Below are 13,908 nucleotides of genomic sequence, written 5' to 3' on the forward strand. Positions count from 1 at the left end.
TTAAATCAAAGATTAAAACTACATATTTCTATGGATCCTTTCCTTAAATGGAGTTGCGGAACTCAATATTTAACTATGAAGATTAAAGTTATAATATATACAAGTAAATATTTTTGTGCTGTGCATGGGAGAAAAATCTATCAGCGTTGCACTTTAATTCGATGTTAGTAGGATATTATCATGTTATTGCTAACATTAACTTATAATATGGATGTTGTGTTCGTCGTAATATAAATTGTAGCTTTAAAATTTCATAGAAGGATAAAACATAAATAGATATCTAGCATTTTTGTTCTCGTTTCCAGTAAATATTCGGTAGCTTATTTTTCTCCCATTACAACGGACACACATATTTGCTATTCCCTACAATATAGCATTAGGAATTACTATATCTATGAAACATAATTTATTATAGAAGTAGTACATTTGAATACTGTTTCTTGAAAACATAACATATATATCTAGTACATATCCAATACAGCACAATATTGTGAAAGTACCTTCGAAAAGAGGTCGATACATTTTCTTCTTGTTAAAGTTTTGCGTGTTTGACCACACACGCATCATGAGCAACATGTTCCTATGACAATAGGGAGTAATGCTTGAGCTCCTTGTAGAACAGCTCCTTGAACCTGGACAATGCCTGTGGCTCCATAGAAACGGTGACATTGAGCTGGCCATCGCCGTCTGGGCTAGGCACAAGGTACAGGAAGTTGCTGTGGTTGAGGATGGCCCGACCGACGAATGATGGCTGGCCCTAGCCGAAGTCCATGTCGATGAGGGGCAACTCAATCCAGCTCACGACAAGCAAGTTAGTGTCTGGACAGCCCACTGCCCTAGGTGCAGTCCCGGTGCATCGTTCATGGTGAGCTCCAAGTAGTCTACCAGCGACCGTATGTGCTCGTCGCTCATCTGAGCAACTGTGGCGGAGACCTTGTCGGGACGGCGTTGAGTGGGCTTGAGACGATGTCCTTCACCTCGGTGACTGTCGTCGATGTAAGGGCGATGGCGTTGCTAAAGTAGACACCTAGGAGCGATGGACACATTCGCGAGCGTAGGCAACCCACCCCATAAATCCGTGAGTCTGCCGTTCCACTGATGCTTTTTGCCTTGCATGAGCACTGCCACACATGCGCCATCACAACGCTGCAAGTGGAGACCTTACTGGCACTGGCGCCGACAGCGCCTTTGAGCGCCTCGACCTGGTTCTTGGTAATGGGCAAGACGGCAGTGTTGAATGGCGCCTTCATCGTCGTCGACGGTATGCTGCCACGCCGGGGGTATTTAGGGTGCTGGAAGCGCACTACCGGCAGCGAACGTCCGTGGAGCAGCATGCGGTCGAGGCATGGCTGCAACGATGTGGTCGCCTCGTTGTCACCCCTTGCAATGGCAGCCCACATCTTCATGAAGTCACCAGCCGGGCGGCCGTCACACACCGTGTGGTGGATTGCTGTGCCGAGGCACACCCACCACACTTGAAGAACACCACCTGCGTGGTCGACAACTAAGACCACTACCAGAAACAGTAAATTTGCCGAGTGTCAAAAGATTTGCCGAGTGGATTCCATTGGGCAGTCAGCAAAAAAACTGTTTGCTGAGTGCTTTAGAAACCACACTCAGCAAAATAATGGCACTCGGCATACCAATATCTTTGCTGAGTGCTGAAAAAAGAACACTTGGCAAACTAGGAAAAGCACTCAGCAAAAAACCGCGACGTGGACATCCGTTAGTTAGTGTGCCGACCGTTAGGAGTTTGCCGAGTGTCCATTAGGGGCATTCGACAAAGAAGTAAGTTTGTCGAGTGTTTTTCTTTAGCACTCGGCAAAGAAATAATTTTACTGAGTGTTTTTAGGCACTCGGTAAATAAATAAGTTTTTTTCTCTTTTGATCTTGAAACTTTTTCTACTGTCCACACACAATATGTGGTACTCCATGTTAAGATTTGGTATATTTCTGAAGCTGTTGGCTATATTTAATTAATTCATTGCATTTCAAGGAATTTTTTGGTATAAGTCAAATTTGAACTGGAAGTCATTCAAATAATAGAATAAAATGAGTAGAAAAATGATATTCATGTTATTGAGTCCGGTGTGAGGCCTTACCCAGTAAATAAAAAGAAATTTCGAACATCTTGTCTAGGAAACACAACCACGAATGTGTGGCCGAATGGTTTTTAAATTCTAAAAAAAGCAAATGAAGTATGAAAATCATGAGATTTGTCAAGATCTCATGATATCATACGTGGAGGACATGGTAAAATTTTGAGAAGGTTTTGCACAATCTGTCATGTACGATGTTTACAAACCAAAGTATCTCAGAAGAAGATCGTAGCGTTGAGAAGGATTCGATAAGATTTGGAGTCAAAGTGACGGTCCAATTGGGGTTTGACTTCAAAACTTTTTATATAGGCAATAGAGAACATAGATTGATTCATGTGTAATTTTGGTAATTTTTTGGATCCGTTTGATAATTTTAATTTATTAAGTGCAATTATAAAATTTTAATTGATATAAATTGAATTTGAGCTATAACTGCATGAAATAATAAGTTTTTTTTCTCTTCTGACATTGAAACTTTTTCTACTATCCACATACAACATTTGGTACTCCATGTTAAGATTTGGTATATTTCTGAATTTGTTTGCTATATTTAATTAATTTATTGCATTTCAAGAAATTTTTTGATATAAGTCAAATTTGAACTGCAAGTGATTCAAATAATAGAATAAAATGAGCATAAAAATGATATTCATGTTATTGAGTCTGGTATGAGGCCTTACCTAGGAAATGAAAACAAATTTCAAACATCTTATTCAGGAAACACGACCACGAACGTATGGCCGAATGGTTTTTATATACTAAAAAAGCAAACGAAGCCTGAAATCATGAGATTTGTCAAGATCTCATGATATCATACATGGAGGCCATGGTAAAAAATTGAGATGGTTTCGCACAATCTGTCACGTACGATATTTACAAATCAAAGTATCTTAGAAGAAGAATCGTAGCGTTGAGAAGGATTCAGTAAGATTTAGAGTCAAAGTAACGGTCGCATTAGAGTTTGACTTCAAAACTTTTTGTATAGGTAATAGAGAACATAGACTGATTCATGTGTAATTTTGGTAATTTTTTGGATCTATTTGATAATTTTAATTTATTAAGTGTAATTATAGAATTTTAATTGATATACATTGAATTTGAGCTATAACTGCATGAAATAATAAGTTTTTTCTCTTCTAACCTTGAAACTTTTTCTACTATCCACATACAACATTTGGTACTCCTTGTCAACATTTGGTATATTTCTGGATCTGTTTGCTATATTTAATTAATTCATTATATTTTAAGGAATTTTTTTGGTATAAGTCAAATTTGAACTGCAAGTGATTCAAATAATAGAATAAAACGAGTATAAAATGATATTCATGTTATTGAGTCCGGTGTGAGGCCTTACCTAGGAAATAAAAAGAAATTTCAAATATCTTATTCAGGAAACACGACCATAAACGTGTGGCCGAATGTTTTTTAAATTCTAAAAAAAGTAAACAAAGTCTTTAATTCATGAGATTTGTTAAGATCTCATGATATCGTATGTGGAGGCCGTGGTAAAAAATTGAGAAGGCTTCGCACAATCAGTCACGTACGATGTTTACAAACCGAAGTATCTAAGAAAAAAATCATAGCGTTGAGAAGGATTCAGTAAAATTTAGAGTCAAAGTGACGGCTGAATTGGGGTTTAACTTCAAAACTTTTTTATAGGCAATAGAGAACATAGATTGATTCATGTGTAATTTTGGTAAATTTTTGGATCCGTTTGATAATTTTAATTTGTTAAGTGCAATTATAGAATTTTAATTGATATAAATTGAATTTGAGCTATAACTGCATGAAATAACATGTTTTTTTCTCTTCTGACCTTGAAACTTTTTCTACTATCCACATACAACATTTGGTACTCCATGTTAAGATTTAGTATATTTCTAGATATGTTTGCTATATTTAATTAATTCATTACATTTTAAGGAATTTTTTGGTATAAGTCAAATTTGAACTTCAAGTGAATCAAATAATAGAATAAAATGAGTATAAAAATGATATTCATGTTATTGAGTCTGATGTGAGGCCTTACCTAGGAAATAAAAAGAAATTTTGAACATCTTATTCAGGAAACACGACCATAAACGTGTGGCTGAATGCTTTTTAAATTCTAAAAAAGTATAAAAAATATGAGATTTATCAAGATCTCATGATATCATACGTGGAGGCCGTGGTAAAAAATTAAGAAGGTTTCGCACAATCTGTCACATACGATGTTTACAAACCGAAGTATCTCAGAAGAAGAGTCATAGCGTTAAGAATGATTCGATAAGATTTGGAGTCAAAGTGACGGTCGAATTAGGGTTTGACTTCAAAACTTTTTTATAGGCAATAGAGAACATAGACTGATTCATGTGTAATTTTGGTAATTTTTTTGGATCCGTTTGATAATTTTAATTTATCAAGTGTAATTATAGAATTTTAATTGATATAAATTGAATTTGAGCTATAACGGCATGAAATAATAAGTTTTCTCTCTTCTAACCTTGAAACTTTTTCTACTATCCACATATAACATTTGGTACTCCTTATTAACATTTGGTATATTTTTGGATCTGTTTGCTATATTTAATTAATTCATTACATTTTAAGGAATTTTTTGGTATAAGTCAAATTTGAACTACAGTGATTCAAATAATACAATAAAATAAGTATAAAAATGATATTCATGTTATTGAGTCCGATGTGAGGCCTTACCTAAGAAATAAAAAGAAATTTTGAACATCTTGTTCAGGAAACACGACCACGAACGTGTGGCTAAATGGTTTTTAAATTCTAAAAAAGTCTAAAAATCATGAGGTTTGTCAAGATCTCATGATATCATACGTGGAGGCCATGGTAAAAAATTGAGAAGGTCTCGCACAATTGGTCACGTACGATGTTTACAAACCAAAGTATCTTAGAAAAAGAATCTAGCGTTGAGAAGGATTCAGTAAAATTTGGAGTCAAAGTGATAGTTGAATTGGGGGTTAACTTTAAAACTTTTTGTATATACAATAGAGAACATAGACTGATTCATGTATAATTTTGGTAATTTTTTGGATCTATTTGATAATTTTAATTTATTAAGTGTAATTATAGAATTTTAATTGTTATAAATTGAATTTGAGCTATAACTAAATGAAATAATTAGTTTTTTCTCTTCTGACCTTGAACCTTTTTCTACTATCCACATACAACATTTGTTAGTCCATGTTAAGATTTGGTATATATTTGGATCTGTTTGCTATATTTAATTAATTCATTGCATTTTAAGGAATTTTTTGGTATAAGTCAAATTTGAACTGCAAGTGATTCAAATAATATAATAAAATGAGTATAAAAATGATATTCATGTTATTGAGTTCGGTGTGAGGCCTTACCCAGGAAATAAAAAGAAATTTCGAATATCTTGTTTAGGAAATGCGACCACGAACGTGTGGTCGAATGGTTTTTAAATTCTAAAAAAAGCAAACGAAGTCTAAAAATCATAGGATTTATTAAGATCTCATGATATCATACATGGAGGCCATGGTAAAAAATTGAGAAGGTTTTGGACAATCGGTCATGTACGATGTTTATAAACTGAAGTATCACAGAAAAAGAATCGTAGCATTGAGAATAATTCGATAAAATTTGGAGTCAAAGTGACGGTCGAATTGGGGTTTAACTTCAAAAGTTTTTTATAGGCAATAGAGAACATAGATTGATTCATGTGTAATTTTGGTAAATTTTTGGATCCGTTTGATAATTTTAATTTGTTAAGTGCAATTATAGAATTTTAATTGATATAAATTGAATTTGAGCTATAACTGCATGAAATCATAAGTTTTTTTTCTCTTCTAACCTTGAAACTTTTTCTACTATCCACATACAACTTATGGTACTCGATGTTAAGATTTGGTATATTTCTAGATCTATTTGCTATATTTAATTAATTCATTGCATTTTAAGAATTTTTTTGGTATAAGTCAAATTTGAACCGCAAGTGATTCAAATAATAGATTAAAATGAGTATAAAAATGATATTCATGTTATTGAGTCCGGTGTGAGGCCTTATCCAGGAAATAAAAATAAATTTCAAACATCTTGTTCAGGAAACATGACCACGAACGTGTGGCCGAATGATTTTTAAATTCTAAAAAAAGCAAATGAAGTCTAAAATTTATGAGATTTGTTAAGATCTCATGATATCATATGTGGAGGCCATGGTAAAAAATTGAGAAGGTTTTGCATAATCGATCATGTACGATGTTTACAAACCAAAGTATTTCAAAAAAAGAATCGTAGCGTTGAGAAGGATTCGGTAAAATTTGGAGTCAAAGTGACGGTTGAATTGGGGTTTTACTTCAAAACTTTTTTATAGGCAATAGAGAACATAGATTGATTCATGTGTAATTTTGGTAATTTTTGGGATCCGTTTGATAATTTTAATTTGTTAAGTGCAATTATAGAATTTTAATTGATATAAATTGAATTTGAGCTATAACTGCATGAAATAATAAGTTTTTTCTCTTCTGACCTTGACACTTTTTCTACTATCCACAAACAATATTTGTTACACCATTTTAAGATTTGGTATATTTCTAGATCTGTTTGCTATATTTAATTAATTCATTGCATTTTAAGGTATTTTTTGGTATAAGTCAAATTTGAACTACAAGTGATTCAAATAATAGAATAAAATGAGCATAAAAATGATATTTATGTTATTGAGTCTGGTGTGAGGCCTTACCCAGGAAATGAAAACAAATTTCGAACATCTTGTTCAGGAAACACGACCACGAATGTATGGCCGAATGTATTTTAAATTCTAAAAAAAGCAAACGAAGCCTGAAAACATGAGATTTGTCAAGATCTAAAGATATCATATGTGGAGGCCATGGTAAAAAATTGAGAAGGTTTCCCACAATCTGTGACGTACGATGTTTACAAATCGAAGTATCTCAGAAGAAGAATCTTAGCGCTAAGAAGGATTCGGTAAGATTTGGAGTCAAAGTAACGGTCGAATTGGGGTTTGACTTCAAAACTATTTGTATAGGCAATAGAGAACATAAACTGATTCATGTGTAATTTTGGTAATTTTTTGGACCCGTTTGATAATTTTAATTAATTAAGTGTAATTATAGAATTTTAATTGATATAAATTGAATTTGAGCTATAACTGTATGAAATAATAAGTTTTTTCTCTTCTGACCTCGAAACTTTTTCTACTATCCACAAACAACATTTGGTACTCCTTGTTAAGATTTGGTATATTTCTGGATCTGTTTGCTATATTTAATTAATTCATTGCATTTTAAGGAATTTTTTTGGTATAAGCCAAATTTGAACTGCAAGTGATTCAAATAATAGAATAAAATGAGTATAAAAATGATATTCATGTTATTAAGTCTGGTGTGAGGCCTTACCCAGGAAATAAAAAGAAATTTCATACATCTTGTTCAGGAAACACGACCACGAACGTGTGGCCGAATGGTTTTTAAATTCTAAAAAAGCAAACGACGTCTAAAAATCATGAGATTTGTCAAGATCTTATGATATCATACATGGAGGCCATGGTAAAAAATTGAGAAGGCTTTGTATAATCTGTCATGTACGATGTTTATAAACCGAAGTATCTCAGAAGAAGAATGGTAGCGTTGAGAAGGATTCGATAAGATTTGGAGTCAAAGTGACGGTCGAATTGGGGTTTGACTTCAAAACTTTTTGTATAGGCAATATAGAACATAGATTGGGGTTTGACTTCAAAACTTCACAACATGTGGTTTGCCAAGTGTCAGACCTAGGACACTCGGCAAACAGCTTCACGGGCCCCACACACATAGTAGTTTTGGATTTGGAAATGGGAAAAAATAAAATAGGTTTGCCGAGTGTCATATCAGGGGCACTCAGCAAACCCCCCTTATATGCACCCCACGGCCGGCCGCACTCACACACAAAGCCACTAGTACACCCAATGCCCCACGCCCGTGCCCGCTATCCTCCCGTGCCGTGCTCCCGCCATCGGCGCGCGGCCCCCGTTGCCCCACGCCCCGACCCCGGCGGCCGGCCTCCCGGCCCACCTCTCGCCGCCTGCTACTCTGCCCTAGCCCCACCACGCTCTCCACCGGCCCCTGTCACCGCTGGCCACATGTTCCCTACGCCGGCCCAACATCGTGTCACCGACCCCGCCTCACGCCATCGGCCCAACGCGCCCAACCACGCCGCCCCCTACACTGTCCTCGCGCTAGCGGCCCCGCACCCCCTCCACCCTCCGTCGGCCTCGCTCCACTAGCCCTGTGCCCCTCCATGCACCCACCCATGACACTGCTGCTGCTCCTGATGCCCAAGCAGGTGAGGGCCCTGGACCATGCAATGAAGGTGTTTGATGAAATGTCGATGAAGCTGTTAGCTTGTCAATAGCACCTGTTTGCCATATAACCTGTGAATCTTGATTTTAGGGAACTATGAATTGTTTGAATGTGACATACTTGGTGGTTTGAAAAGTTGTTTGCCCTAGAAAAGAAGTGCCGATATATCTTACTAGAGACATAATAATTTCTTGGTTAAACATACTTTTAGAAAGATAGTATAAAGAGATACTAGATGGAAAATGCCATAATTTCTTAGTTAAACATACTTCAATTATATGCCATGAGCATAAGAAAGTTAGGAAATTACAAGTTCTTCTCTTGCTACATGCACATTTAATTTCAGCATACAAGTGACATGTCTTGTTTTATGTTTTAATAGGTTACGCGGCCGCCGCTCCCTACCCTGCCCTGCCGGCGCCATCCATCGCTCTGTGCCTTGCCCTCCCGCTGCCCCCACCTTCTCCCTATCATGGTTTTGCAAGGTATAAGCTATGCATGTCGGCCATCATGCCATTGGTTTGCTGTGTATGTGGTTGTCGACTATCGTGCCGTTAGTTTGTTGTAGGTTGTGGTTACCTCACCATGCAGGGGAGGTACTGGCAAAATTTATAATTGACACTATTATGTTCCTTTGTTGCAGGAGAGGCCATTACAAAGATCGTTCCCCACCGTCCTTGACTCATCACTTTGCCCTATAGCAAGGTGAGGCATCCTACACCCCTCTTTCCATATGATGTGAAACATAGGATGTTCGTATATCATGTAACCTAGCTAGGCGTCTCCCGTTCGAAGAGACACGATTGGAAATATGCAGATCTTTGCATATCTATAACCGTATCTATTTCGAATTGTCCATGTTTTTTGGATAGCCCGAGTATGTGTGAATGGGGTTAATTTTCATGCTCTACTCTGATCTGAGACAAAGTTTTGATAGCATCTCCCAGTTGTTCTCTAGATACCCAATCTCCCTGCCATGATATGTATTTAGAGAACAATGGGGAGGTGCTGCCGAAATTCTGTCTCGGATAGGAATAGAGCATGGAAACTAAACCCATCTACACATCCTTGGATGGGATTAGGACCTATGTTCACCTATTAGACCACCACATAGGAACCTATAGATGTAATTGGTTTTTATATTACTTGCTGATATATTAGAGGATGGATGACCATGAGTGGATGTACATGTGCCGCTCTAGTCAGGGTTCATTCACAGATGAATGGATTGAGAAGACCGATGCTTTCTTAGAACTAGCATTTGCAAGGGTTAAAGGAGCGCATGCCACTTGGTGTCCCTGCAACATTTGTGCAAACACACGTCGACAAACAAAGGTGGTCATGGGTAAACATCTTTGCAAGAATGGATTTACGATGGACTATACCCGGTAGATCTGGTGAATCCGATCGTGTGAGAGATGAGGTCATGAGACAATGCATCGAGGATTATGATGCCAATGTTGGGGTAGGAGACATGTTAAATAACTATCATGAAGCACACTTCGATGAAGGACATAGGGAAGAGGAGCCAGAGGCAACCGCAAAGGCATATTACTATATGTTGTCTGCAGCACAGCAACCCCTTCACGGGCATACCAAGGTTTCTCAACTAGATGCCATTGCACGCCTAATGGCTGTAAAGTCCCAATTTAGCTTGAGTCAAGAAACCTTCAATGTTATGCTGACAGTTGTTGGCAGCCTTCTCCTAGATGGTCACATCCTGCTAAAGAGCATGTATGAGGCAACCTCAACCTCTCAGAATACGCGGCTAGATGGGTACGTGAATTCAGTTCTTTATTCTAATGCTCAATTCTGTATAATTTCTAATCATATTACTTTTTTGTAGTCGGTGGCACATGGTGGCGAGCCTTGCTCCTAGTTCATGGCATAAGCTTTGCCCCACAAGGGCAAGGCGATGACCGACATCGCCTACAACCCGGAGGACCCACCCTCGGCATATAGCAACGAGTCCATCCACAGCCGCCTCGATGGATACACATCAATGGCAAGGGCGGTCTATGGCCTAGAGTACGATCCGAGCGCTCATGACCTTGATGGAAAAGTGGTCATGAGGACGGGAGGAGGCAAGAAGCATGGCCGGTTCTGGATTGGTGACGACACAATCGACACGACTAGTACTCCCACTCTCTCCTAGGTTTGAGCACGGAGCACCAGTTCCAGCCCAGCAATACACCCATGGCTGGACTCTACACGGTTCCAGATGAACGCACTCTAGGTTATTTCTTTTTTATTCAGCATTCATTGATTTTTACATACTTTTGCATTGCATGGTAACATTGGGATGAAATATTGTAGGCTCAGCTGGAACAAGAAATGAGGTGCCGGGAGGAGGTTGAGGTGAAGATGGAGGCAGAGCAACAAAGGATGGAGGCAGAGCGGCTGTAGATGTTTGAATATATGAGGGGTGTTTACGCTACAATCGATCAACCTCCACCACTGATGCTAGTCCCTCCTCCTCAACCTGCTCCAAATACTGTTTCATGCACTATGAGTCACCTTACAACCTTATAATCACCATTTCTAGTTTATGCAAAATCAATCTTACAAAGATGCCTAGACACTAGAAACTTAGTGACTAATGCTATATGTTTGTTACCAACTAGTACTTAAGCAATCAAACTACAGCACAACGCAACTGAGAAGATATTGCTGATAGTTGCAAGGGTTATACTAGTTAGGCAGTACAGAGACCATTCAATCTTGTTTCACACATGTAATCTCTTCTCCTTTGTGCAGAATCAATCGGTGGCATTGAATGTGCCCCATGACCTAGCGTGGTCATAGTGGAACTCGTGGCCTAAGTGACTACTTTTGATTTTATTTGCATTTGCATTTGTGGATTACCTATGACTACTTGTGACTATTTGTGGTTGTGAATGAACCTACTAGTGATTCTGAAATTTATTTGCATTTATGTCTTGTCGATATATCTATATGAACTACATGTGATGCTTATTGTGAACTATGTGTGATGCTTGTAATGTTTATTTGAGTGGGGTACGTTATACATGACCAAACAATAAAAACATGAAATATATGGTCATTTTACTGAGTGTTACACTAGGCAAAGAGACATTTTGCCGAGTGCCAGGGTAAAAACCCTCAACAAAGCAGACACGTGGTAAATTTCTGTGCATTCTGGGACTAAAATGGCTTCTTTGCCGAGTGTCTGAGCTATAACACTCGGCAAAGAAGCCAACATTTGTATGTTCTGGGCCAGTCTATGTTGAGTGTTCGATATTTGACACTCGGCAAAGAAGGCAGGTTTGCCGAGTGCCCAAGATTTGACACTTGGCAAACCAGCCAGGTTTGCCGAGTGTCTAGGAGTTGACACTCGACAAAAGGAGGCAGGTTTGCCGAGTGTCAGGTCCGAAACACTCGGCAAACACGTCATGACCATCTTGGCGCCTTCATGTTACTTTTTTTCGCTGAGCGTTGGTTTCAGCTCTCGGCAAAATATTTGCCGAGTGCCCGATAGAAAATACCTGGCAAAAAGACGTTTGCTGGCACTATAGATGCTGTGTGCTATTTGCCAAGTGTTACCCTCGGCAAAGCCTTTGCCAAGTGTTTTTTGGTCTTTCTCGAGTGCCTATGGCACATGGCAAAGCCACTGTTTCCGGTAGTGCAGGTGTTCCCGTTCTAGCTACCGTAGCCGCAAAAAATTAATTAGTGCCACCTTATGATGCAACTACTGATTTTTTTTAATATTTCACATTTTTTTATTTATGACTATTTTGGCTATCTTTTGGCAGCACATAGATGTGGTAAAACTGTCCAAATTATATGGCCCACGTGCACCTCTGACTACTGCACATGAAAGCCAGATAATTTCGCTAATCTGTTGGGTGTCCTCGGGGAACCCCGAATCATCCACTTTTTAAACTCATACAGAAACAACAATGGAGTTGCCACAATGACATTACAACACTTGTTACAAAAATAACTTTACATTGGAGTGCAGAAGACTTATAGTAATAGATTACAAAACATGTTCAAGTAAAAACTTAACTTTAGTTCCAAAAGGTGTGTAGTACTACAGAAGCAACTTAGGTAAATCACCTAATGTAGAGGAGACAGACAGATCCTATCGAGCCCACTGACATGACCTCGATTAGCAGCATAAGTCAAAACCTGCAACAAGGGTTAACCAACACTGAGTACTTGATGGTACTCAACAAGTCTTACCCGACTAAAAGAAAAGAGTCCAAGGACATGTAGGCTGAAGAAAAGTTTGAAGCAAGAAAAACTTTTGTAGAAAAGCTTACTATAAGTGGATCCTTACTTTCAAAGTTATTAGTATTATCCAGTTTGCACCTATTCAACATGAATCACATCATCAATCATCTGATCTCATATCCATAAGTAACCATGTTTTAATTGATTAACTACGATGCAGTTCAATTGATCGAGTCTTCTTCTCTAAGAAGCAGTGGCGATTCGAATCGATTAAACCCAGCTGGGGATTCCCAACCACATGACATATGCAAGTCGCGGACCTACACATATCAACCCTCATTTGGATCCCACAAAATGTGAACCGGTCCACGCTACCCGAGGGTACCGTACTCCACCGCCCTACATCATCCCAGATGTTTTTGTAGGGTGGGTACTTACTACTCTCGCCATCTTCCACTCCTAGTGCATAGTTGTTTTTTCACATAATGGATTGGCTAGGGTATCAGGATTATCGGAGTATGTGGCCAATACTATAAGTCATGATCACAAGTGGCCCTACAACGATCGGTCCTTAATCGACATAGATGGGACTAGCACGACCTGGCAACCCTATCGGCTTAACCATCAGAGACATAACCCATGTCCCGTCCGATCTCCAGTTTATCCATATTCATTATTTAAACCCTCAGGACATTTCTTGAGTATAGAACCATTGCGAATGATGAACTCACCACTCGACTCTTATTAACTAAGCATGGCTAAGCTCTAGAGGTGTCGATCTACCCATGCTAGTGAGGTAATAACTAGGAATACCTGAATTTCAAGGAAATCATGCAGCAACGGTTATTTGACCAACTCCTAATTACTTAATGCACATCTCACAAGACTTAAAGTGTGGTAAGCATTTGTAAATACTTGAAGAGGGTTGTATGCTTCGGGGCTTGCCTGTGTTGCAGAGAAGGTCAGATCCCATAAAAAGATCTAGAAGTTAAACTTGGCACCAACACCATTGGTGGATGAACCTTCTCTGAAACTTGATCACAATGAACCTTCTCACTCTCGTAAGCACTACAGATAATAAATGATGCATACTTAATATGATGGAATGCATGCCATGATGCATGATGAAAGACACACAAGTGCATGAAGAAACTTAAACAAACTTAAGAAAGTTGAGTACAACTTTCCTTTGCAGTACAACTAGGGTTACGCTTCACAAAGCATTTTAATTATTTTTTATAACAAGTGAATCATGAGCTCATCAAGAAAGCAACACCTACCAC

The 13,908-nt window shown here is 38.4% G+C and overlaps 1 protein-coding gene across 1 annotated transcript in view; it reads right to left on the minus strand.

The window, feature by feature from the left end:
- Nucleotides 1–908: 908 nt before the first annotated feature.
- Nucleotides 909–13,908, minus strand: part of LOC136507622 (putrescine hydroxycinnamoyltransferase 1-like) — a 34,481-nt gene continuing 21,481 nt past the window's right edge. The window contains exon 2 of the mRNA XM_066502290.1: nt 909–1,489. Within this exon, the coding sequence (XP_066358387.1) occupies nt 909–1,489 (581 nt within the window). The remainder of the gene's footprint in view (nt 1,490–13,908) is intronic.

The sequence above is a fragment of the Miscanthus floridulus genome, chromosome 15 (assembly GCF_019320115.1).
Source record: "Miscanthus floridulus cultivar M001 chromosome 15, ASM1932011v1, whole genome shotgun sequence".
NCBI lineage: Eukaryota > Viridiplantae > Streptophyta > Magnoliopsida > Poales > Poaceae > Miscanthus > Miscanthus floridulus.